A 25,737-nucleotide genomic window follows, 5' to 3' on the forward strand; every position below is an offset into this window, starting at 1 on the left:
GGTCCCAAAAGCCTGCTTTTGCCTATCAGGTAGTAAGCACTCAAGGTTGGAAAAACGAGGTCTGGTTCTCGCGCTCCCCAGAAACTATGCCCCACATCCAACTCTTGCTATCTGGCCTCATTTTCTCCTTCCAAATTAGTGAGCCGTAGAGGTCGAGAGCTCCTCTCAACCCGGCGCTCAGAAACCCCAGAAATTGAGGTGGGGGGGTGGGTTGTGGACAGACAGCGGGAATCGTGAAGGCCTCGATCAACCTCTCAGGCGGCGGAAGTGCGTCGGTTTGTCCACCCCGCGGAGCATTTCGGGAATTGTAGTGAAGTTCGGCGGGGTGCGCAGAAACTGACAGTGTAACCCTTTGGAGACCAGAGCGCGCCGGCGGAACTGGAACAGTTAGGGGCGTTCGACCACTCCCTTTGGCAGATAAAGCAACTGACGCGGAGACCTTCAGTCCTCTCCTCTCCGGCTTTCGCTTGTCCCAGTTAAGAGTCTGATATCCAAGATACGGGCAAGACGAAGTGCCAAGTGGACAGCCCTACCCAACACTTGAGTCGCCAGCTTTCTGTCCCCCCCTACCCTGACCTTCCAGTTAAGGCCCCTCCGCCCCCGTCCCAAGAGCTACTGCCTTCAGTAACTGGTAGCCGGCCCACCTTTTGAAGGGCGGGGAACTGAATCTCAGAGAAGGCAAGACTTGCCTGAAGTTGCACAGCAAGTCGGAGTAAGAAACCGGATGCCTGTCCACTTCCCGAAATTTCTGAATCCCCAGTGGCTCTCACTACTCGTATCACATCCCCGCCCCCAACCTTTGTCTCCAGCTGCTTGGAGCGACCAAACTCCCTGCCCCGCGGCGAGGAGTAATCACGGTTGCGCCACGGAGAGGTGGCGAGCCCCAACCCTCCTGCAGCCTGCGGTCCCCTTTAAGAACAGGCCCCGGCGGGACTACGTTTCCCAGAAGGCTTTGCCGGTGCGTTATGTAACTTTCCCTGCGAAGCGGCCTCTGGGGCAGAAAGAGGCGGCGGCGGCGGCGGCGGGAGAGGCGGGAGCCCGAGGCGGCGGCGCCCGCGGCCCATCGCGGGGCCCGAGCTGTGCGCCGCGGCCCGGAGCCTGGACCCGGCGGGGGCGCCGACGTGCCTCTGCCAGTCTTTTCGAGGAGGCGGGAGTGAGGAAAAAGGCTTAGGGCCCAGGGGGCGGGGAAGGGGGGCCGGGCCTGGATCCGCGGGGAGGCCGAGCGAAAGGCCTGGCCGTGGCTCGCGCGGTCCCGGGGACGCGAATCAAACGGCGGCGGCGCGGATCGAACGGCGGCGGCGGCGGGTGGAAGGCGAGAGCCCGAACGGGCGCGTGCGGGGGCTATGGCGTCCGTGCAGGCGTCCCGCCGCCAGTGGTGCTACCTGTGCGACCTGCCCAAGATGCCGTGGGCCATGGTGTGGGACTTCAGTGAAGCCGTGTGCCGCGGATGCGTGAACTTCGAGGGTGCGGATCGCATCGAGCTGCTCATTGATGCCGCCCGCCAGCTCAAGCGCAGCCACGTGCTCCCCGAGGGCCGTTCGCCTGGGCCCCCGGCCCTCAAGCACCCGGCCACTAAGGACCTGGCTGCCGCCGCCGCACAGGGCCCTCAGTTGCCGCCTCCACAGGCCCAGCCCCAGCCGTCGGGGACAGGCGGCGCTGTCTCCGGCCAGGACCGCTATGACAGGGCCACATCGTCGGGCCGCCTCCCCCTGCCCTCGCCCGCCCTGGAGTACACCCTGGGGTCCCGCCTGGCCAATGGGCTGGGCCGTGAAGAGGCTGTGGCGGAGGGGGCGCGAAGGGCCCTGCTTGGCTCCATGCCCGGCTTGGTGCCCCCCGGGCTGCTAGCAGCTGCAGTGTCTGGCCTGGGAAGCCGAGGCCTGACGCTGGCACCCGGCTTGAGTCCTGCCCGTCCAGCTTTCGGCTCCGATTTCGAGAAGGAGAAGCAACAGAGGAATGCGGACTGTCTTGCAGAACTGAACGAGGCCATGAGGGGCCGGGCAGAGGAATGGCACGGGCGCCCCAAAGCCGTCCGGGAACAACTGCTGGCGCTGTCCGCCTGCGCCCCTTTCAATGTCCGTTTCAAGAAGGATCATGGGCTGGTGGGACGTGTGTTCGCCTTCGATGCTACTGCCCGCCCGCCAGGATACGAGTTCGAGCTGAAGCTCTTCACCGAATACCCCTGTGGTTCTGGCAACGTGTACGCGGGAGTCCTGGCCGTCGCTCGCCAGATGTTTCATGATGCTCTGCGCGAGCCGGGCAAGGCGCTGGCCTCATCAGGCTTCAAGTACCTCGAATATGAACGCCGGCACGGCTCTGGGGAATGGCGCCAGCTGGGGGAGCTGCTAACGGATGGGGTCCGCAGCTTCCGCGAGCCAGCTCCCGCGGAGGCCCTGCCCCAGCAGTATCCAGAGCCGGCCCCTGCAGCCCTCTGCGGCCCTCCCCCACGAGCCCCATCCCGGAATCTGGCTCCCACTCCACGCCGTCGCAAGGCCTCCCCTGAGCCTGAGGGCGAGGCAGCTGGGAAGATGACCACAGAGGAGCAGCAGCAGCGACACTGGGTGGCACCCGGTGGCCCATTCTCCGCTGATACCCCTGGTGTGCCCTCCCCCATTGCTGCCCTGAAGAACGTGGCCGAGGCCCTGGGCCACTCCCCCAAGGACCCTGCCGGGAGTGGGGGCCCTGTGCGCGCCGGGGGTGCCAGCCCCGCCGCCTCCTCCACGGCCCCGCCTCCAGCCCAGCATCGTCTAGTGGCCCGCAACGGTGAGGCAGAAGTGAGCCCCACAGCAGGGGCGGAAGCTGTTAGCGGGGGTGGTAGTGGCGCCGGGGCGACCCCTGGGGCCCCCCTGTGCTGCACTCTCTGCCGGGAACGTCTGGAAGACACCCACTTCGTCCAGTGCCCCTCAGTGCCCGGACATAAGTTTTGTTTTCCCTGCTCCCGCGAATTCATCAAGGCTCAGGGCCCTGCTGGAGAGGTTTACTGCCCCAGCGGAGACAAGTGCCCGCTAGTGGGCTCCTCTGTCCCCTGGGCCTTCATGCAGGGAGAGATCGCCACCATCCTTGCTGGAGACATCAAGGTTAAGAAAGAACGGGACCCCTAGGCCACCACTGCCACCAGTCTACTGCCCATCCACCCCCGCCCCCCTCCACCCCTTGCCACCCACCGCTGCTGCGGATAAATTATTCCCTCCCCTACCCAGGCCTGTGCCTCCCTCACCTGTGTACATACCCACTTCCTTATCCCAGATGGGTCCCCTGGGGTAGATGCATTGAGGGTGGGGGGAGAAAGCTTCTGTCCGAGGGGGTGTTTGGGGTCCCCTGACCCCTCTGGTTTCCCTCTCCCCTCCTTGGCTTGGCTTTGCTGCTGCTTGTAGTTGAGGGAGAGGTGGGCCCCTCCTCCTTGAGAAGGGGCCTCCTGAAATCTCGCTCTTTATAAATGAAGCAAAAGCATTTTATTGCCCCCCCCCCCCCCCCCCCCCCCCCCATCTTACCCCCTTTTCCTCCTTCAATAAACCGAAAGATGGGTTTTTTCCTTCTTGGTCCCTTAGTTGTGTGCGATGCTGCGCCCCCTTTGGGACTAAACTGAACCTGCAAGGGAGAGGACGTCGCGTTGTAGCCTCCAGGTGGCGCCCTTCACTCAGGTGGGCTCACCGGCTGTTTTCACAAAGGCTGGCCGAGCCTTCTAGTCATCAGCCCGTTTTCCAGATGCCAGAACTAAGGCTTACGCGGGGAGCGGGGCGGGGGAAGGGGATGGCTCTTGCATGGTAGCCACAGCCAAGCTCGGGAATTAGGTTTCCCGTCTGGCCCATCCCCGGAAGGTAGAGGACACAGTGCCCCCGAGGCGGGGTGGAAAGAGGCTTCCCAGAAGGGACCGACCAGCTGTGAGTTCTTGCTGGGTAGGGAGAAAATTAGGCCAGATTGCTAGGGGGAACTGCGCGAGGACATTTACCTCCTGAAGTGCACTAAACAGGGTCCCTGGGAAGACGGTGACTGCTGCTCGCCTGCTGGTGCCCTGAACTGCGCGCCCATCTCAGATCAGCCTCAAGGGCGGCCTCCCTGAGACACCGTGACTGGCCGGGTGGAAGGCACTCCCCCCGCGGTCACCTCTGATGTGTGCGGCCTTGTCCCGCACCTGTCCCGGCCGGCTGATTATTAACCAGGACTTCCTGCTCGCTGGCGTCAGGGGGCGGGGCCTGAGCGAGCTGCGGCAAAGCAGGGGTTAAGGGGAGGGGGCGGCCCCAAGAGCCCAGCCCCCACCCCAGCGGCCTTCCCCACCCCACCCCCCGCCCCTCGCGCGACCCTGACGTGGAGATTCCGGGAAGGGGGAAAGCGGGGTGCAAAGGCCAGCAGGTGGCCAGAGAGATGGGGAGTGACTGTCAGACGGCTGTGCGGCCCTAGGTTGCCCCAGGTGTCAGGAACCCAGCTGTTGTATCACCCAACTCTGGAAGGCCTTAACGTCCAGACCCATGTTGGTTACCCAGGTGTCCCACCCGCAAGTCCCAGCTCCCAAATATTAGGGACCCTAGGGCCTGGTCCTCCGTAGCTGGAGCACCCTCAGTTCTTGGTCTGGGGGGTCCCCTCCCTCCCCCCAGCCACCAGGTCTCAGGTGTTCTGTCACCCCTGGCACTGCCAGCCTGGGCTCTGGGCAGGGCTGGGAAAACCACCCCTGATTAAATACACCAAGGCGATAAGTGTGGGGCAAGGGAGACGCTGGATGGAGCTCCAAGCCTGAGCACTCCTTCTGGGCAATCTTGTGGCCTCCCCTGACCCAGCTCTGCAGACCCAAGTATTGAGTAGCTCCCCCTGCCCCCATCCTGAGTTAAGAGGACTTCAGACGCCAGGGCACTATGCCCCAGGAGGCTAAAGACCTGTGGAGGACACCTGGTCCTTTAAGAACAGCTGGTGGGTGGGTGGGGGGCAGGGGAGTCACCCCCAGCCTGGCCAGTGTGTATTCTAGATAGAGGTTGGGTTAACTATTAACAGAGCAGACAGCCTGAACTGCGTGGGTGTGGGGGGCTGGATCAGCCCCTCTTCATTCAGGGCCAGGGTGGGGCCAGAGCCAAGAGGCTCTGGAGTGATTTGGGGATCAGTGAGTGGATGAAGAGGCTTCATGAAAGAGAGACAGGGACACAGAGAGAGACTGAGGGAAAGATGGAGGCCACAGAGGTGATGAAGGAGCTGTAGAGACTGACTCATTGAGAGAAGATAGAAACCCAGAGAGAAAAAAGGAGAGATCAATGAAAGACCCTCAGAGATGAGGGAGATGTAGAAACAGAGACAAATATTCAAAAAAGAGAAATATCCCAACTGGTTAAGAGAGGCTGAGATACACTGAGGAAATGCCAACAATAGAGAAAGGAGAGAGAAGAGAGAGTCAAAAAGAGGATGATAAAGAGGAGAGAGGGAGGGGGCAGGCTGTGAAGTCAGGGAAAGGTACAGGTTTGAACTAAAGAGTTAATACATAAGAAGGGCAGGGCTGGGTCTGTTAGTCACTTGGTCCCTATATTAAGACCTGGCTCAGTCCTCACCTTCCAGGTCTTAACTCTGCTGACACGTCCTCCAGGAAGCCCTCCTTGACCCTCAGTCTGTGTTAGGTGCTATTTCTGGGTTCCTGCTCCCCTATCCCAGCCCTGAGCATTCTACATCTTAATAGAACTGCACTGCAAGTCCCATAAAGGCAGAATCAAGGCTGTCTCAGTCCCACCGAATCCCCAGTCTTGCCCAGCACTGGCTGTTTAAAGGATGGATAGATTAATGGATTTCTTTCCTTCAAGAAATGTTTATTCAGCACCCACTGTGTGACCAGCCCTGCTGTAGGTGCTGGGGATACAGCGGGGAACAGAATGCCATCTCTGTTCTCATGCAGCTGACGTTCAGGTGGGAGATACTGACCCATAAAATGTGGATCTCAGCTCCCGACCAGGGATCGAACTCACGCCCCCTGTAATGGAGGTGCAGAGTCCTAACCACTGGACCTCCAGGGAAGCGCCAGAGATTGGTATTTTAAAAAGGGAGGCAGGGCTTTCTAAGATGACACTAAAAACTAAAGGAGGTGAGGGAGCAAGCCAGGAACACTCTGGGAGAATAGCTTGTGCAGAGGCCCTGAGGTGGGCACCTGCATGGTTCGCTCCAGAAGTAGCCAGGCAGTCAGTGCAGCTCTGGCAACAGGGAGAGACATACAACTGAGGTCAGCAGGATCATAAGGGCACATGGAGGGTCCTGTGATCCACAGGAAGGACTTTGGATTTTCTTTTAATGGGAACAAGTAGAGGGTTTCAAGCCCTGAGAGAAGAGATGAAACGAAAAAGCAAGGAATCAGCTGAGATGGACAGCATCCTGTTCAGCTCTGTGTCCAGGGCTCAACAGAGGGCCTAGTATAGACGCCCAGTGACAGTGTGTGCAGGAGGGAATAAGAGGCAGATTGACAGAGAAAAGAGTCAGAATGACATTAGCTGGATGGACAAACTCCCAGGGAGAAGCCAGGTTAAGGACCCAGGACGCCCAGGGACAGCAGACAGACAGACACAGACAGACAGACGGCAGCCCAGCTGAGAAGTCCCATTCCTTCCAGAGGCCTCCCCACCCGGAAACCTTCCCAGGAGCTGGAAAAATCCCCCAGTCCCCCCTGCCCGCCTTGCCCTGTGGCGTGCCCACTCACACCTCAGGCAGAGGAAGCTGGCAGGCCCCACAGGAACCTTTCTGTGCGGGGGGAGTAAGGGCGGGCGGGCGCAGGGACGAAGAGAGAGGAGTGGCGGGCAGGCAGGCAGCGGGCAGCGGCTACACAAAGGCTCCAGTGTCTGCCCCTCCTGCCCCTGGGTACAGATATAAATAATATGTACATATACCTTTATATATATATATATATATCTACCAGTGAGCTGGGGTGGAAGGCTAGGGGCCACACAGTCCCCCCCTAAGGACCCTGGTAGAGCAGAGGTTTGCTCCTGTGGGGTCTGGGGCGTCAGAGACAGTGACCAAGACTGAGCGGTTCCGGGTGAGAGGGACTTACAAGGTTCGAGAGGGACTTACAAGGTTCGAGAGAAACAGGAAGAGACTGGCAGATCGTGGCCCCGAGTTAAAAACCAGGTGCCAGAGAGAGTCGGTGGGCTCAATCAGAGACAGATCAGGAAAGGAGAGAGATCAGATTTCCCTGAGAAAAGACAGAAAAAGTCCAAGGTAGATGGGACAGAATGAAGACAAAGGTCATTCCAGAGAATGAACCACAGAGAAATGCAGGTGAGAGGAAGTAGGGACAGAAAGAAGCAGAGAGGCCAGCAGACAGCCAGGGGTTGACAAAGAGAAGCAAGCAGGCAAAGGCCAAGGCTGGGGGCTTGGGAAGGTGGGGGACCGTGGGTGGGGGAAGGGTCAGGGCACATCTCCAGTTTAGGGGCACCGCCTGTGGGGCTCTGGGCCAGCCCAGTCCAGGGCAGGCTAAGGGGCAGGGAGCGGAGGTGAGGGAGGTGGCCCTTGCGTTCCGGATCTTGGTGTTTACCTGGGGCAGGCATTGCAAACAGGCGCCCAGCCTGGCCCATGGCAGGGCGAGGGTGGGATGGGCTGGGCTGCAGCTCTGGGCACCAGTGGGCCTGACACGCCCACCTGTGGCCTGGGTGGTGAGTAAAACCCACGGGACACCTGGGTAGATGGTGACACATAGGGGGACAGACACAGTGACACACAGGGACAGATATAGGCAGACCCAGAGCGTCCGAGACATAAACAGACCCACAGAAGCCAGTGACAGAGACACGCTGTAATAGACATGGTGACAGGCACCAGGACACAGCAGTGGGCAAACACAGTGAGCTCAGAGACGCGGCGACAAAACACAGAGACTGAGAACACAGGCAGACACACTGCAGACGAAGGCAGCACAGGGACACACATGCAGACACCGCGACACAAACACCCACGGAAACCCAGCAACAAGCCCCTGACGCCGAGACACACGGGCGCACGCAGCACTCGCTCACACACTGACCACACAGATCACGGAGTAACACGGAGGCCTGCAGACGCCATGACAGTGACACGCTGACACCAAGGTACACGCTGACATCGACTCCCGGACTGCTGGCTTCTGGGGTGCCCCCTCGGCCTCTGGTTGCGGGGTGTGAGCGGGGCTGAGCATGGGGGAGGGCTTGGGACCCCAGGGCCCCGCTGTGCTGCTCTTACCCCTCTAGAACAGCGCCCTGATTTAGGGCCCCAGCTCTGGGCCCGGGTTCAAGTTCTAGCTCCCCACTCACCACCTGTGTGACCTTGGACAAGTTACTTCTTCATGCCTCAGTTTTCCCAGTAATAAAATGGGTGGTGGGAAGGACTGGCTCCACTAACTGTCAGGTGCTTCCACGATGCCAGACACGTGGTGCGCCTGAGTAACTGTTGTTATCTTCTTCTTCGTTTCTCTTCTTCGCCATCATCGTCTCACATTTTCTGAGGCAGGTAGCTCTCTGCTCACAGCAGGGACCCTGCCTTGCCCTCTGTTTCCCCACCCACGGGCTCCTCCCTTGGACCACGTCACCCAAAGCCACAAGCTGTGCCCAGGTCCGTCTGTCCCAGCCCAGGCTTCTCCGCGTCCCCGTGCTGTCCCTCCGTCCCTGACCCCCAGCGTCTTCATGTCTGTCCGTGCGTCCCATGTGTGACCGTGGTACTTTTCCATGCTGGCCGCCCGCCGGCTGTCCCTGGGGTGGGGGTCACACCTGCCCACGCCGGCCGAGCCAGTGGCCACCAGACACCCTGACGGATGGCCCCACCCTCCCCCCCAGGACCCTACAACAACACCCGCCCCTCCGGCCACCTGAGGTCCCCACTGGGGCGGCCTGAGGCCTGAGCCTGGGGACAGGAAGCCCCAGGCCTGGCCGCCCTGAAAGCCTCTTTCAGCCTGGGCCTCCTCCGGCCGCCACCGACTCCTCCTGCGGAATAATATTTGGGCTGTTGGCCGGGGGGCGGGGGCCAGATCCGGAGGCCGCCTGGGAGAAGCCAGAAACCGCAGGGCTTCCTGCCTCGGGCCGGCCGACTCCGGGAGAGACCCCCAGGCCCGAGGGAGGGGGGCGGGCACCCGGGGAGACTGAGGGCCTTTCTCTCGGCACCAGTTGTTTTTTCCAGGAACCGGGAGGAATTCCCCAGCCTGCCCAGGACAGCGAGGCTGGTGGGACGGCTGACGGGGAGCCAGCGCGGCAGGGGGCGGGGGGTGACACGCAGCCGGTGGGGCGGGCACGGTGACAGAAATAGAGGGCCTGGCCCGCGAGGTGGCAGGTAGAGGCGGAAACTCAGGGAGCCGGGAGAGGGAGGCCAAAGGAGGAGGAGAGAGGCCGGAGAACCAAGGGAGTGGGGGGAGGCAGACCCCAAGAGGGGAAGACTTAGAGCCCCCAGGGAAGGAGGGAGCATTCAGAGAGGGAGGGAGGGACAGACTCAGAGGAATGGAGAGGATGAGAGAGAGAGAGAGCAAGGCAGAACATTCGAGAGACAGATGCACAGAGGATGTGCGAGCTGCCCACAAACCAAAGGACAGAGATTAAGACACAGAGACAAGTAGGGACACAGATGACACTAGGGGACAGACAGATGGACACACAGGAAGTGGGAGAAACATCCCTCTCCCTTCTGTCCTCCGTCTGTCTGTCACTTTCTCATACACACACACACACACACGTAAAGAAACAGCTTTTGGTCTTTGAATGGACTGACTAAATGAATGAGTGGCTATAGAGCCAACAGCCATGAAAGGCAAATACAAACTAAGGAAAAAACACCTGCTCCAGCCAGCCTGGCGGCATGACCTCGGCCCCGGCCTTTCCCATTCTGGGCCTCAGTTTCCACCCTGTGAAATAAGGGCCGTGAAAAACACACCTATGTTTCTCAGAGAGCCATGCCCTCAGGGACATTGGAGCCACAGATACCAGACTCAGAGCCTAGGCAGAGACCTGGACGAATAGAAGCCCCTAGACCCCAAACCCAGAGGCCCCCAGAGGCCCCTAGCGCCCAAAGGAAGAGTCAGCTCCTTTTCCCCACACCTGCATGTGAAAGAGACAGAGACACACTAGAGCCAGCCAATATACACTCACACACAGCCACAGCAGTGACAGGGAGGTAGCAAAGCCAGGCATAAGTTACAGAGACATAACTTTTTAGAAGACATACAGACAGATGCTGACTCACAGAAATACACATGAAACACACAATGACCCACACCACTGATGTAGGCACAGGCAGACTCTTTGAGGCAGCAGGCAAGTAGACAAAGGGACGTACAGACACACACATCCAACAGTGTGAGACCCAGAGGGTCCCAGGGATAGGTGTGTCAGAGAACCACACACAAAAAAAACAAGACAGACGCACAGCAGTCTGGTATCCTGAGACATCTACAGTAAGCACACAGAGGATGGACATAGAAACTAACACAATTAAGGGATACAAGCCATAGATAACACCCACAGCAGACCACGGGGACCTCAATGGCTGTAGCGATATCCTATGATCCACAGAGGCACAGGCGCACAAACGTGCGCACGCGCGTGCACACACACACACACACACACACACACACACACACACACACACAGTCTCCTTCAGTTGGCACCTCGTTTGTCCCTCCTCCTCCTCCTCCTCCTCCTCCCCTCCAGCTTAACCAAAAATTGAGCGGTCCCAGGGCTCTCTAAACCTCAGTGCTAGAGGCATGTGTCGAGAGAGTGGGGGTGGGGAGATGGCCTTGGTCACTTCAGAGCCACCTCCGCCTGCTGCCCCGGCCCCATGGCTGCGGGGGCTGCTATCTGTGAGCAAACTGTCCTTGGGGTCAGGGACAGCAAAGAGCCAAAGGTCAGGTCGATGCCTCCCCCAGCCCTTCCCCCAGAGGCAAATGGCTCTTGGGGGCAGGAAGGAGAGGGGACAGGACACAGCAATTCAGTTGTTTCAGCCTCGAAGGGCCCACTGGCTAAGGAAAAGATACATTCAATAAGAGGCAGAAATGGTGCCTTTAATGGTCAAACACAGCCAGTATCCCCCTTCCCCGGCAAGAACCAGACTTTAGTAGAAATCCACCACACCCTAACCAGTCCTTTCTGGTTTCTCCTGGATCAGAGGGAGAATGGGCTCCAGGAAAAAACAACAACAACAACAACAAACAAGGAGTATCCTCATCTCTACCCCTCACTCAGCTCACACCAGAGACAGGGATGACATGGCCAACACCGGGGCTGTGGTGGCCATTATGTTGCACAGCGGTACACGGGTGATGGCAGACCGTCAATATGGTGGCCATCGTAGCACCAATGGGCCAAAGACATAACCAAAATGGTGCCACCATCACATCCAGAGGCTCAGCCAAGAGGCTGGGCATCACAGCACCCAAGGGGCCAACCAAGAAGTCATCCCAGAGGGTGGCCATCTGAAGACCCAACAGGTCAACCTCATCACATCAATCAGTATGGCAGTCTTCACAGTACTCAGTGGGCCCACCATGATGTCAGTGGCAGCTATCATAGTACTCAGTGGATCAACACGATGCCCACAGTGATGGCAGTCACCACGGTGAGCAGTAGACCAACCAAGATGTTGACAGACTGGGTGAGCAAGGTGTCTCCGGGGAAGGTCAGGCCCCAAGAGCCCGATGATATGAGGTACAGCCATATCCCACCCAGCACGCTCCCACCCCACCCCTGCTAGGATGCGTTAAGCAGAGAGCGGGAATAGAGGCCCTGGTAGTAGACCCCAGGCTCCCCACCCTCTGCCCCGTAGCCCCCAAATCCCACGTCCAGTTTGGGGGGTGCTGGCGACTGTTCCGACATCAGGTTGTTGATGGAGAAAGGGTGATTGAAGTTGTAGGGCGCATCCAGCTTTAGCTCCCCTGGGAGCTCCAGGCCAGTGAAGTAGGGTGTGGAGGGAGCAGCGGGTGAGCCACAGTCCAGAGCCCCCACCTCGTCCCCACCCTGGGCCTCCGGCTCAGGGGGCGGGGGCTGCGGCTGCGGCGTGGAGGCCACAGTGGCGGCAGGGGCGGTGGCCGTGGAGGCCGACCCCGCACTGTTCCTGGAGGCCGAGCTCCCGCCGCCCCCTTTCTTCACCTTCTCCTCCAGCTTGAAGCGCTTCTGGCGGCGTAGGTAGCAGCCGTTCTCAAACATGTTACCTGAGCTGGGGTGCAGAGCCCAGTAGGAACCCTTGCCCGGCTTGTCCGGGGAGCGCGCCACCTTGACGAAGCAGTCGTTGAAAGACAGCGAGTGGCGGATGGAGTTCTGCCAGCGCTGCTGGTTCTCGCGATAGTACGGGAAGAGGTCCATGATCCACTGGTAGATCTCGCTCAGGGTAAGCATCTTGCCCGGCGCCTGCTGGATGGCCATGGTGATGAGCGAGATGTAGGAGTAGGGCGGCTTGGCGTGGGCCAGGGGCCGCCGGTACCCTTTCGGCATCTCCTTCCCGTGGACCAGCCCCGGGCCCGGGCCCCCGTACCCTGAGCTGCTGCCTCCACCAGTGCTGGCACCCAGCCCTGGGAAGGTGGGCCCCAGGGGCGCTGTGGGGGCTGGGGGCGCCAGGGGTCCAGTGGGCAGCGGAGAGGCAGGCAGCCCCCCTGGGGGGTAGGGAGAGCTCAGCGGGTTCAGGGTCATGTAGGAGTTGAGGGGGGCCATGGTGGGTACTGGGGTCACTGGAGAATAGACCTACAGGGAGAGAAGGAGAGATGGCAGGTGGTGAGTCTCTACTCTGTTAGTAAGTAAAGCGTGGCTGGACCCATTCTGGGTCCCTCTATCTGTGCCTCTTGCTCTTCCATGTTTACCTGCCTCTGTAAATGGCTGTCTCTTCAAGTCTCTCTCTGCCCCCTCTTCACGCACCCCTCTCCCCATCTCCCACATCTCATGTCCTGGAGTGCACAGGCTTTAAGTGGTTCTCAAAGTGTGGTCCAGGACACCCTGGGGAGTTGTCTGAGACTCTTTTGGGGGGACCAGCGAGGTCAAACCATTTTCATATAATGCTAAGATATGACTAACCTTTTTCACTTGGTTACTCTCACGAGCGTACAGTGGAGTTTTCCAGCGTCCACATGACATGGAATATTGCAACAGACCAAAGGTAGGAGCAGCTAGGAAAATCGAGCTGGCTTCTACTGAACCAGACACTAAAGAGACAGGCAAAAATGTCACTGTGCCCCTCCTCTCCTTCAGTGTTCTGAAATACAGTTATTTTAATAAAAATACACACTGCTTACACTAACACATTGTTGCTATTTGTAAATGAATGAATGCCTATTTTTAAAATGTCTCAGTTTTCACTTTGAATGTGGTAACAACCAATATAACCCTGATCAATAAAAACTGTTTGGGGTCCTCAATAATTTTAAGAGTGTGACGAGGTCCTGAGACCAAAAAGAAAAAAAATTGATAACTGCTGATTTATCTAATAATGGAATCTACGTGTGTACTTTCTATCCATCTTTTAGGTTATAAAATTATAGCTTTATAAGTCAAAGCACCTGAAAATCAGAAATCACATATTTCCACCTAATATACATCATCTGTTTATTAAATGTCATCAAATCTAAGCTTCAGTAGTATTTTAAGTGTCAATAAGAATGGAAAAAAACATTGTCAGTTATAATCTCCAGACACCACTGACTGTAAAACCCATTCCATTTTCAGAAAGGTTCAAATGGGGGGAAAATGCGCATCTTAGCTCAGTGAAATAAGGTAGACGTTGCTATGTCTTTGTAAGTAACTATCTCATCTCTCAAATATTCAACTGACCACCTACTGTGTGCCAGGCACTACTCCAGGCACTTCCCAGGAAAGTTCTGCTCTCATCCTTGTGACCACACTATGGGGGAAGTGCTATCATGACACCCATTTTTCAGCTGAGCAAGCTGAGGCCCCAGAGAGATTGTCCAGGAGTCGCACAGCAAGGAAGGAGGAGAACTGGGATCCTGAATCCAGGCAGTCTGGCTCCACACGGGTGTTCTGGATCCAGCTATAAAAGCAGTGACCAAGACTCGGAAACACCTGCTCTCAGGGAGCTGTCAGTCTAGCAGGAAGTGAACAAGATAAGTAAGGAAAGTACAAAGCTTGGTGGATGGGGACTTCTCATTCTGTGAGCATTTCATCCAGCCTTCCATTCATTCTCTGGCAATATTCCATCTGTCTGTCCTGCTTCCTGTCCCGGGGGGTGGGGTGGGTCTCATGGCACTGGGGGTGCTGCTCTAGCTCTGATGGGAACCACCACTGAGTCAGTGTGTCCCATCTCACCCACCCTGTCACTTAAGTGTCTGCACAGACCAAGGCCCAGAGAGAAGAAGGAACTGCCAGGATCACTCAAGGAGCCAGAGAGGTGGTAACCAACCCCAGGTCTGCATTCCAGTAGAGAAACTCTCCCTTGTCTTTTTTCACGTGTCTATCCAAGTAGCTCTTTCTTTTTTTTTTTTTTAGCTCTTTCTTCTTATGTCTCTTTGACTGTCCCTGTTGGCATTATATGTGTCTGTTCATCTCCTTCCCTGTCTCGGTACCTCTACACTCCTTCCCTCTCTTCCCTCCCTCCTCTCTCTCCCCCTGCCCCCACACTCTCTCCCTTTATCTTCCTCTCTCTCCTCCATCTCTTTCTCTCCCTCCCTGCCTTTCTTTTCGCACAAAAAGACACTCACAGCTCCCATCTCTCTCTTCCTCTACCCCTGCCCATCTCTCTCACACCTCTTTCTCCAGTCCTTGGAACTCTGTCTCTGATTACCCCTCTCCTTTCCCACCCACCCCTCTCTTTCTTCCTCCTTCAGTACATCTTTGCATCTCTCTGCCCCTTCCCTGGGCACCACCATCTCTCTAGAAGTCTCACATTGAAATTGGAGCCACAGCTATTCCCCTCCCCCATGCACTGGTCTCCCCTGTGGTTGGCTGGCTCTGGTCCGTCCCCAAAAGTAAGGGAAGAGGGTCCTTCAGAGAGAGGGGAGGTGTTGGAACTCAGGGGGATCCACAGAGAGTTCCTGAATCCCTCTATGACCCCTGACGCTTCTCCAGCTCAGTCAGACTCTTGTATCACAGAGGAAGACAGACTGGGACCCCAGAGCCCTTCTTTTCTGGCTCCCCACCCACACGGAAGTCCTCCTTGAGGTCTGACCTCAAGCCTCCAGCTGCCCTAATCCACCGTCAGCTTTCACACGCCTCGGGGCTGGGATGAACCCCCAGTGTCCGGGTCTGAACCGGATCTCCCCTGCGAGGGCGGGGCTGAGACTGGGGGGGAAGCCCTGAGGGGACCTGCACCCCCACCCCAGGAGGCTGGAATTTCTCCCCTTTCATTTCCTTATTGTCTCTGGAGGAGGGTGTGACAGGGAGCGCAGGGAGGCGGTGTGAAGCCAGAAGCTAGTTTCTGATCCTGGTCCCAGCCTAGGACCTCAGGTGGCCCCTACACTCCGAGAGGCTTTAGGTTCTCCATCTAGAAAATGGGGGGAGGGGGAGCAGTTGGACCAGCTGATTTGTGAGAACTGGGGGTCTGGGGGTGATGCCTGAGGACTATAACTTTCCAATTTCCCTCCAGACAAAGAGTCAGCCTGGTGGAGGGGGGTGCCATCACCCCAGCAGAAGGGTGCGGTGGGCAAGAAGGAGTGTGGGGTTCCCCCCAGTGCTCAGTTGCTGAGTGAGTGCAGAAGTTTCTCCTCTCATTGTTCTGACCCAGGTGGAGGAGGTGGTTTTGTTGATGGGAAGGTTGAGGAGACCCTCACACAGTACGTCCATTTCCAGCCCCCTACATGTCATCTCTTCCAAAATATGCCCCCAAATGCTGACTATCTCTAGACTGTCCCTCAATTTCAGAGACAATTTCCACACACCTTGTCCCCTAAGCTTCAGGCTGTGCCCCAAATAATGACTCCTTCCGCCTAGAGCCCCACAATTTACTTTTTAAGATATACCTCCAAAACACTGATTTGTAGTTGGTATCCAGGCGTTCGTTCAGCTGAGATTCTCCTACCACCTGGGAGCCTCCACCACCAACCTGGTCTCTGCCTTCCCCACCCTAGAACCGACATTGCCTCCACCTCTCAACACTCCCAACCCCTTCCCTGCCCCACCCCACGTGCACATCACACCTCCACAGCCCCAGGACTGGCCCCTCCTGGGCACCTTGCCAAGCCTCGCAGGCCTGGGTATCCAGGAGTCCCACCCTACAGCTCAAACCCCAGACCCAGAACTCAGGCACGCTGGGGCCCATGAAAACCCCAGATCTTAGTGTCTTTGGAGAACTTAATCCTTGCAGTCCCACATCCCACCTCAGGCCCACAGTCCCCATACAGGTTAGAAACCCAAGTATCCAGATCCCCATAACCTTCTGGCTAGGACCCTGTCCCGCCTCCACTTCATAATGTTGACTAGAGAGCAAGCAGGCTAAGACGGAGTCCTTGCAGCAAGAGGAATGCAAGTTAGACCTGGGGGAGGACTCTCCATCAGCTAGGGCAAGCGAATTATTGTTCTCTGCCCCCTATTCCAGGGAAGTCTTGTCCTGTCCGAGATGGGACTGGTGAGTACATTAGCAGTTTGTGATCAGTGGAAGGTGGGGTGGGTCGGGGGTGGGCGAAATCTGAAACTCTCCAGACTCCAGCAAGGAGAATCCCTGCTGAGGGTTTCTCTAATAACACTTAGACCCGTGAAGTTCAGCTGGGAGGGGTGAGGGTCAATAGTAGGGACCTGCTAGGTGGAGACTGACCCCCTCTGCTGCCAATGCTGTTGCCCCTACCCCCTGCTCTCAGGATCCCGACTCTGACTGCATCTGGCTCCTTATCTATCTGAGCCCCAGCTCTTAAATCACCTGTTATTTCACACTCCCCAAACCAAGCTTCATCTCTGACCACCTTCATCTCTTATCCTTGAGCACCTACCCCTATTTCTAACTTTAAAATAGAACTCAACCCCAATCCTTATCCCAGAACCCCAATTCTTACATCTACCCCAGACCCCCATCTTTAACACTAAATTCTAACCCTGAGCTCTCAGCTCAGACTTCTCTTAATGGTGACCTCCCTCTCCCATCTCTCATTCACTATATTTCCCCCTAATTTTGAACTCCGTTGCCTAATCCCTCAGCTCTGATTCCTATCTTTGGTTTATTCATTTTAATTCCTTTTACTTTGAGTCCCTGACACTCAGCCCTCACGTATGAGCTATGACTTGACCCTTGGCAGAATCTTCCTTACTCCCATTTAAGCCCTCACTCCGACAAGTCTGCCTAAACCGCGCTCCCATGCATTGTCCCCCGTCTCTGACTCCTTACACCTGGTCTCCGTGTGTCCAGTTTCCCCGCTCCCAGGTCTATTTGGGGCCACCGTTTGAGTCCACACCCAGGTCCTTACCCCCATTTAACCCCGCACCCTGATTCCTGCCCGCCCCCGCCTCCCCCGCCAATTCCCGCTCCGCCATCCCCGAGGACACACCTCGCCCGCCTCCGGGTAGTAGCTCCACTCGGCCAGGTCGTGGGCCTCCATCTTCACCGAGCCCAGCATCCCCCGGGCCTGCGCCCCCACCCACCCCCTCTCCGGCCCGGGGAGAACCGAGAGTTTCGGATCTCTCGGCCGGCACTGCCCGAGTTCCGACCCGCGCCCGTCCGTCCGATCGCCCAGGGTCCCAGTCGTCCCGGGCGCCGCGGGAGGCGGCCACGCTTTATAGCCGGGACACCCCCGCCCTCGCCCGCCCTAGGCTCCCCTCCCGCCTCCCCGAGGGCGGTGCGCCCGGATTGGGGCGCCCCCTGCGGGATTGCGAGGAGAGAGACCTCAGGCGCCGGGATCCGCAGCCCGGGGACGAGAGAGCTGGGGACGGCTGAAGAGTGAGGGAGCTATAACTGGGAAACAATTGCTCATTCTAAAAGCCTCGAGGGCAGAACTCTAGGTCCCTTCTACTTAGGGTTTTCATCATCTCAACTGGAGCAGGCGAACAGCCAGCAAGACTTGTTGGAGTGGAAAGGGGGCTCAGAGCCGAGTGGTCTCCAGAGGTCCCGTTGTGTTACTATTACTATAAGGACCGGTAGGAGACCCTCGAAACCACATTTCCCTTTGGACGGACTGGAAGACTGAGCGTCTGATAACTGGAAGTGCTCCAGATTGTGTAAATGGCCAGGACAAAAGGTGGAGGGGATCGGGGCCTCTGCTCATATCCCGCTGAGACTGGAGATAACCTGCAAGACCTAGGAGCTTCGCCTATCCGACTCTGTTCAATCTAACATCAGCCGTCCAGGGAACCAGAGTCTTCGTGAACTCCATTTCCCAGAAGCCTCCAGCCCCCCTTCCGTCCCGCCCCCCTGTCACAGGACTACATTTCCCAAGAGCATGGCGCCCGAAAGACGGAAATGAAGGGCTGCCCGGGCTTCGCAGAAGGAGAGGGCGGAAGGCCGCTCGCGCGGCAGGGGCGGAGGCGCTGGTACAGAGTGGACTCCATTTCCCAGCGACCCGCCGAATGCAGTGATTGCGTAGTGTCACGGCGGCGAGCGGAAGATGGCGGCGGCGTCTGTGAAGAGGCGCTGCTGAGGGGGCGCGAGGGGGACGGAAGCCGGAGCCGCGGTGAGCGGGGGGCGAGCAGCGTGGGAGTCAGGGACGAAGGGAGGAAGGACTCTGAAAGGGTAGGGGCGCTGTCGGGGCCAGTGAGGACACTGAGAGGAGAAGGGAGCAGTGACGCTCGGGACCCCACTTTCTTCCCAGCTTTTGGACCCTTCCTTGGCTCCTCAGTACCCTCAGGGCAAACTTCCAACGTGGCCGCCGAGGCGCGTCCGCGCTCCCCGGCCTCAGCTCTGCCAATTTGCTGTCCCTCTTTTCGCGCAGCTGCACTGGCCTTTCGATTTCCTCAAACTCGCCATACGCTTTCCCGCCTCAGGCTTTTTGCACATGCCGTCCCCTCTGTCTGCAACATCCTTTTACTCATTCCGCCTGGCTGACTCCCATTCATCTTTCGGATCTTGGCACCAACGTCACTTCCTCTGCGAAGCCCTCTTTTCCCGCCCTCCGTCCCGAAATCCGCCTGTTGGAGGATCTCATAGGTCGCTGTTCCTTTCCTTCATGCCACTGGGCGGGGGGGGGGGGGGTCTCACTTGTTATTGAACCTTTATTTGTGTGGCTTGTTAGTCCTGTCTGTGGCCATGAGCCACATGGTGGGTAGGGACTGGGTGTGTGTCGGTCTCCGCTGTGTTCCCAGCACTGCGGAATCGCGCTGAAAACTCCAGTTAAGGTTCGTTGAATCAATGAAAGATTCTCAGGGGGCCACTCTGTGAATGTAAGGGAAGTCGTCGTACTCCAGGTGGGAGTGGGGCGGCAGGACTCTATAAGGAGCACAGCGAGACGGAAGGGGAAACGATGATTATTGGTGATAGCAAAAGACTGCAAGGCACCCCCAGATGTTCTTTAGTAGGGAGACTGGCAGGAAAAAACCAGATAGCCTTCAGAAAATAAAATATCATGGAATTGTAAAAAGGAATGAGGAAAGGGGGTAAAAAAGGAACCAGAGACAAAGAATGGACTGCAGCATATATAAGGGAAAAGCAGAATGGAAAACTGTTTATCGTATGCTTCCTTTTGACAAAAGTAAAGGAAATACTTGAAAGTGAAAGTCGCTTAGTTGTGTCCGACTCTTTGCGACAGTCCATGGAATTCTCCAGACCAGAATACTGGAGTGGGTAGCCTTTCCCTTCTCCAGGGGATCTTCCTAACCCAGGGATCGAACCCAGGTCTCCCGCGTTGCAGGTGGACTCTTTACCAGCTGAGCCACAACGGAAGCCCAAAGGACATACGGATATACATTTAAAAAAAAAATGTGGAAGAGGAAGGACACCAAGTAAAAAGTTTGGGTGACTCAGTGTATTCTCATCATGAAAAGAGAAGAAAAGTTCATCATGAAAGCATTCATTGTGTTCTGGGAAACAGCAGTATACTGAATTGTTGGGTGGCCATGACCTTTAATTTGCATGAACAGAGCTGGGGGGCAGGGGAAGCAGTTCTTTTTAGAGAGGCAGTCCCGCGTGGGACTGAGAAGGCTAGGTTCTGCAGTCAGGCTGCTGGGTCTGCATCTTAATCGTTGTGAGCCTTTGATCAAGTGGTTTTACATCCTTGGACTTCAAACATCCACATCTGTAACATGAGAACTGGGGCTTCTGTTGGGGCTCGGTGGCAAAGAGTCTGCCTGCAGTGCAAGAAACTCGGCTTTAATCCCTGGGTTGGGAAGATCCCCTGGATGAGGAAATGGCAACCCACTCTAGGATTCTTGCCTGGGAAATCCCCTGGACAGAGGCGCTTGATGGGCTACAGGGTGTTGTGAGGTTTAAATAAGTTACTGTGTGAGAATTGTGCCCAGGACATACTAAATGTTCAATAAATATTTAGCTGTTATTTTTCAAGCATTCCCAGAGCCAAAGGGCATACTGAGGGATACTAAGCCCAGTGATGGTTGAAGCCCTTTGACATTTACTCAAAAGATTTTTTTTTTTAATCTTTTGGTCACACTGCGTGGCATGTACGATCTTATTTTCCTACCAGGGATCAAACCTGTGTCCTCTGCATTGGAAGTTCAGAGTCTTAACTGTGGACCACCAGGGAAGTCACACTCAGCAGATTTTTACTGAATACTTACTAGATGACTTCCCTGGTGGCTCAGACGGTAAAGTGTCTGCCTACAATGCTGGAGACCTGGGTTCAATCCCTGGGTCGGGAAGATCTCTGAAGAAGGAAATGGCAACCCACTCCAGTATTCTTGCCTGGAAAATCCCATGGATGGAGGAACCTGGTCCATGGGGTTGCAAAGAGTTGGACACGACTGAGTGACTTCACTTCTTCTCCTTCTTCACTTGGTGCCAAGCGCTGTTCCATGCTGGGGATAAAGTGAACACACACACCTCTTCCCTCGTGGAGCTTATAACTATGTAGTGTGTTTATAATGATCCACGCCATGGAGAAAAACAAAGCGACACAGATGGTGAGGGAGAGTAAATGGAAATTTGAAATCAGATGGTCAGAGAAGACCTCGCTGCTGGGATATCTGAGTTGAGACCTGAAGGAGATGAGGAGGAAGAGAGCTGTGGCAGTATCTGAAGGGAGCGGTAATCCAGGTAGCAGGAAGAGAAGCACAGAGGCTTAGAGGAAGGGGTATGTTGGTGCGAGGACGAGGAGGCCAGAGTGACTGGAGCAGAAAGAGCCAAGAGAAAGATCAGAGACAGCAGAGCCGGATCATGTAAGGTCTGCCCGGCCTTGGTGAGGACTTACTTGGCTTTGACTCTAAGCAAGATATGGGGGTGACAGGCAGCAGGGAGGCTAGGAAGGAGGCTGTTGGACATTCATTCATTCAGCAGATACCTGTTGAGTATAAACTGCTATGTACGGTATATTATGATTCTTTCAAAAGATGCATCTTTTTCACCTCCTCAAATTATTAACAGTTTATGCAATAGCCTTCAGATCTCTTTCCCCGCACGTGAAATAGCTATACTTATGTTTACTATGTCTGTTAACTCATCTAATCCTCAGAATAGTTCTGGGAGATCACCACTGTTGCCATCCCTGCTTTACAGAAGAGACAGCTGAGCCCCAGCTGTTTCTTGCCTCAGGTCATTCTGTGTACACACACACACAAACTTGACAAAACTCAGTTGAATCGTATACCTTCCTCTGTGAGGCAGCAGACTGTCACTGTCATCTTTTCATGATGATAATTCTTTGAGACCCATCCTTTTTTTTCCTATTTGCTCCCTTTCCTACTTTTTGGTTTTTCCTTCCATTCGTTTTTGATGTTTTTAACAAATACATATATTTTTCCTTTCTTTTGTGAAAAGGGAACATACAGTAAACATTGCCTTCACTTTGCTTGTTTTTAATTTAATATGTGCTGGAGCCCACTGTTTATCAGCACACAGAGAGATTGGCCTCATTCCTTTTTACAGTTGCGAAGTATTTTATTTTGTGGATGTATCACAGTTCTACAGCCCGTTTCCCTATTTGAGAAGACTCGGGTTGACAGCAGTCTTTTGCTACTAGGAATAGTGCTGTAATTGATATCCTTCTTATTTCTTGATTTTTGCCAGTGTGCCTTTGGGAGAGATGTCCAGAAATATCCCCCACTTCTTTTGAAACACAATGTCATAATCCAGAAAATGACAGAAGTATAATTTATTTGATTAGGCCTTCTCTGATGTACTGAGTACTTACCTACTGTGTGGAGGACCCAACTGGAGAGACGAGGGGCACTGAGACCAGAGAGAGGCGGCTGGCTCTGCGTGCATCTGTTCAGTCCTCCAGCAGGTGTTTGTGGTCAGCCTGCTCTCTGTAAAGTACTGGAGGTGAGGCTTGGTTCTCCACGGGGTACAGCCTCTTAGCCAGGAGACATCAGTCTCCCCCAGATTACAACCCCACGAATACAGAGCCCTTCAGAGATAGTGGAGTAATGGCCGAGCTTGCTCCATCCTCCTCTGCAGCAGGTACCGGGCCACAGCCATGGCAGCCAGCAGTGGGGACAGCGTCACACGCCGGAGCGTGGCATCACAGTTCTTCACTCAAGAGGAGGGGCCGGGCATCGATGGCATGACCACATCAGAGAGAGTGAGTACAGAGAGAGGTGTGGAGTGGGGAGGCCTGGGCCCTCTCCAGGGTGACCCACCCCTAGCTGGAAGATCTCAGGAGTGCTGTAGGAGCTGGCCTGACCTGCCTTTCACCCTCCTTCCAGGTGGTAGATCTCTTGAACCAGGCAGCACTGATCACCAACGACTCAAAGATCACAGTGCTCAAACAGGTGAGGGGAAGAGGGTGACGCCGGGCTAAGCAGGATGAGAGGAGCTGGGATGGGAGCCTCGGAAAAGAGGGCACTGGTACTAACACTAGCATCCACGTCTAAGCGCTTGGGATACGGCACGCAGCGCTGCTCGGCCACACCATCGTTTAATTCTCACAAAAGCTCTCTGAGGCAGGGTAATTTCTTCTCTGTTTTACAGAGAAAGAAGTAGAGTCTCAGAGCTTAAATTAGCCCAAGGTCACTCTGCTAGGACCTGACAGAATTAGGACCTGAATGCTGGATTCAGACTCCAAATGCTATGCTCTTGATCCTCAAGTTTCTTCTCCGCCAGAGTCCTGTCCAGTGGGGAAGACGTACAGGTGACCCAACAGTGGGGACCCAGAGTGGGCAGGGCTGAGATGGAGGCGCCTAGGGGGATGTGGAACCCAGAGGAGACTTCTGACCCAGCCTAATGGCGGGCAGTTAAGGAGGACTTCCTAGAAGAGGGATGTCTGAGCTGAGACCTGGAGGAGAAGGAGAGAACCAGGCCAAGGGAGAGAGGGAGAGTGTCTTGAGCAGAGGGCACAATAGCTGGTACAGAAGCAAAAGAGGATGGGGATTTAGGGAGTGCTGAGTGTGGTTCAGAACAGGAGGCAGATGGAGTTCAGGGGACCCTAGTTCTGCTTGTTCTGCACATGGCCTTGGGTAGCCAACGCCACCTCAGCAGTGAGTGGGGTTCTGACAGGGCCTCCCTCATGGGGTGGTTGTCAGGGCTGTTCACCAATAGTGCCTTGGCTCGTAGGCACTGAGCTTCTGTGAGAGTGTCTTTGGGAAGGGCTTATTCCAAAGAGCCTGGCAGGTATTACACAAGGGCCTCAGGAAGTGGGCTCTCACTGGGATAAAATGCTTGCTGAATTATGGCAGTTGAATGGGGAGTAGAAACAGAAGGAGCGTGGAGAGAATTGCTGGATGCGCCTCAGGAAGGTAGGAGTCCCATGGCACCTCTCACATACTCACTGGTCCACCAGGACCTGCGCCTTGTAGCATCTTCTTATTGAAGCCTCACAGTAGCCCTACAAGCTGTTGTTTCTGGTTCCCATTTTACAGAAGAGTAGACTGAGACTCAGGGGAAGCCGCTTCCCTAGGCCATGCTGGGAGTTGAGCTGAATCTGAACTGAACGTATCTGCTGCTCCCCCATGCTGGTTTCTCCTTCGCACGCCTGTCTGTACTGACCAGCCCCTGGTTTCATAAGTGTGTCCTCCTCCTCTTTCCCGATCTGCTTCCAGGTGCAGGAACTGATCATCAACAAAGATCCCACACTACTGGACAACTTCCTGGATGTGAGTGGCCAACAGGAGAGAAAGGGTATGGGTGTGGGGATAAGGGAGGTGATCCTGGTACAACTCTGACCCCACCCCACTTCTTCTTGACCCTGGCAGGAGATCATCGCTTTCCAGGCAGACAAGTCCATCGAAGTGCGCAAATTTGTCATCGGCTTCATCGAGGAGGCTTGGTACGGGGTGTTGCATGGCATCCGTGGGGGCACCCCTACTGGAGTCAGCCTCTCGGGCTCCTGGCCTGGCCCTGCCCTGAGAGTCTTGCCCTCTGCTGCCCACACCCATTCTCCCCCTCTGATTCCCCAGCAAATATTTAATAAGGTCCAAATCTTGGATCGTCCACTATTCCTCTACTTCTTCCACACTTCACATCTACATCATCAGTAAGGACTGTCGACACTGCCTTCAAGCTGTAAACAACATCTGACCATTTTTCAACCACTTCCCTTGCTGTACCAAATACTTTTTTATTCGATCCTCGTACATGGGATTATTTGTTAGGCCCCTTTAACTGAAGAGAAAACTGTGAATCAGAGAGGTGAAGTGAGTTTCTTAAGGTCACACAGCCAGTATATGGCAGTGCTGGGATTTTAACCCATGTCCATAACACCATTGCCCAGATTCTCAGTCTCCCATCTTTTACTGGTAGAGTTTTTTTTTCCAATTGAGGTATACTTGATTTATAATAATATATTAGTTTCAGATATACAACATAGTGATTCAAATTTTTTATAGATTATATTCCACTCAACTATTATAAAATATTGACTATATTCTCTGAGCTGTACAATATATCCTTGAAGTTTATCCATTTTTTATGTAGTAGCTTGTACCTCTTAATCCCCCTACCCCATCTTGCCCCTCCCCCATTCCCTCTCCACACTGATAAATGTTAGTTTTGTCTTTTTTTAACATGTTAGCATATACAGAGAAGCATATGGAGAAGGCAATGGCACCCCACTCCAGTGTTCTTGCCTGGAGAATCCCAGGGACAGGGGAGCCTGGTGGGCTGCCGTCTGTGGGGTCGCACAGAGTCGGACACGACTGAAGTGACTTAGCAGCAGCAGCAGCATATATAGCACTTTTGATTTTAAAATTTTAACTGTTTTTCCAAACAAGCAAAAAAGAAGAGTGATATTTTTTTGAGGTATAGTTGATTTATAATATATTAATTTCAGATAAGTAACATAGTGATTCAGAATTTTCATAGATCACTGGGACAATCAATGGTACATTTTCTGAGTTTGCCAAAACACTTTTTGTTCCAGATATGTATCACATGACTGCTGTGTGCCAGGCATTTGTGTCAGGCTGTAGAAATAGAACTGGATAAAAACAGATATTGTTTCTGCCTTCATGTAGCTGATAGATGAGTTTCATATTTTTCAACGGATTAGCTTAATATTTAACTTGAGATTGTAACATGATGTGAAAATTCACATTCTGAGCTCTAGGTGTAGCCTTGAATTTATTCATTCACGGAACAAATATTTATTGAAGGCCTTTTCATTCTTTCCTTCAAAAAAAAATGAGACTCTGCTAGTACTTAGATGGTGAAGAATCCCCTACTTTCAGAGCCCTCCATCTTAGGTAAAAAAAATTAGTAAATAAGACTCATGATTACGTAAGGCAGAGTGCTTTAAAATATTAATGACTAATATTTGTTGAATGTTTTCTTATACCCTTCTAAGAGCTTTACATGTATTGTTGCAGTTTT

General features: G+C 54.9%; 3 protein-coding genes across 9 annotated transcripts in view; 2 read left to right on the forward strand and 1 right to left on the reverse strand.

The window, feature by feature from the left end:
• The first annotated feature begins 1,007 nt into the window (after positions 1-1,007).
• IRF2BP1 (interferon regulatory factor 2 binding protein 1) lies at positions 1,008-8,311 on the forward strand. Its single transcript, XM_027515405.1, has one exon. The coding sequence runs from the start codon at positions 1,344-1,346 to the stop codon at positions 3,096-3,098; it is 1,755 nt and encodes a 584-aa protein (XP_027371206.1). The 5' UTR covers positions 1,008-1,343; the 3' UTR covers positions 3,099-8,311.
• A 2,637-nt stretch (positions 8,312-10,948) lies between these two features.
• FOXA3 (forkhead box A3) lies at positions 10,949-17,591 on the reverse strand. The gene is made up of 2 exons (XM_027515408.1): positions 17,381-17,591; positions 10,949-12,641 (listed from the first exon to the last, which is right to left on the reverse strand). Exons 1-2 carry the CDS (start codon positions 17,447-17,449, stop codon positions 11,655-11,657), a joined length of 1,056 nt encoding a protein of 351 aa, XP_027371209.1. The 5' UTR covers positions 17,450-17,591; the 3' UTR covers positions 10,949-11,654.
• A 734-nt stretch (positions 17,592-18,325) lies between these two features.
• The window catches only part of SYMPK (symplekin), a 33,314-nt gene continuing 25,902 nt past the window's right edge, over positions 18,326-25,737 (forward strand). The window contains exons 1-6 of one of the 7 annotated variants that reach the window (XM_027515409.1): positions 18,326-18,499; positions 22,097-22,254; positions 22,390-22,513; positions 22,638-22,703; positions 23,970-24,023; positions 24,123-24,196. In XM_027515409.1, coding sequence (XP_027371210.1) covers positions 22,409-22,513; positions 22,638-22,703; positions 23,970-24,023; positions 24,123-24,196 — 299 coding nt within the window. In that variant the 5' untranslated portion in view covers positions 18,326-18,499; positions 22,097-22,254; positions 22,390-22,408. Of the gene's footprint in view, positions 18,559-19,064; positions 19,161-21,999; positions 22,255-22,389; positions 22,514-22,637; positions 22,704-23,969; positions 24,024-24,122; positions 24,197-25,737 lie in introns of those variants that run through there. The other 6 variants (XM_027515412.1, XM_027515415.1, XM_027515410.1 and 3 more) reach the window with 6 other exon arrangements.

This window comes from Bos indicus x Bos taurus, chromosome 18, assembly GCF_003369695.1.
Source record: "Bos indicus x Bos taurus breed Angus x Brahman F1 hybrid chromosome 18, Bos_hybrid_MaternalHap_v2.0, whole genome shotgun sequence".
In the NCBI taxonomy this organism is placed as follows: domain Eukaryota; kingdom Metazoa; phylum Chordata; class Mammalia; order Artiodactyla; family Bovidae; genus Bos; species Bos indicus x Bos taurus.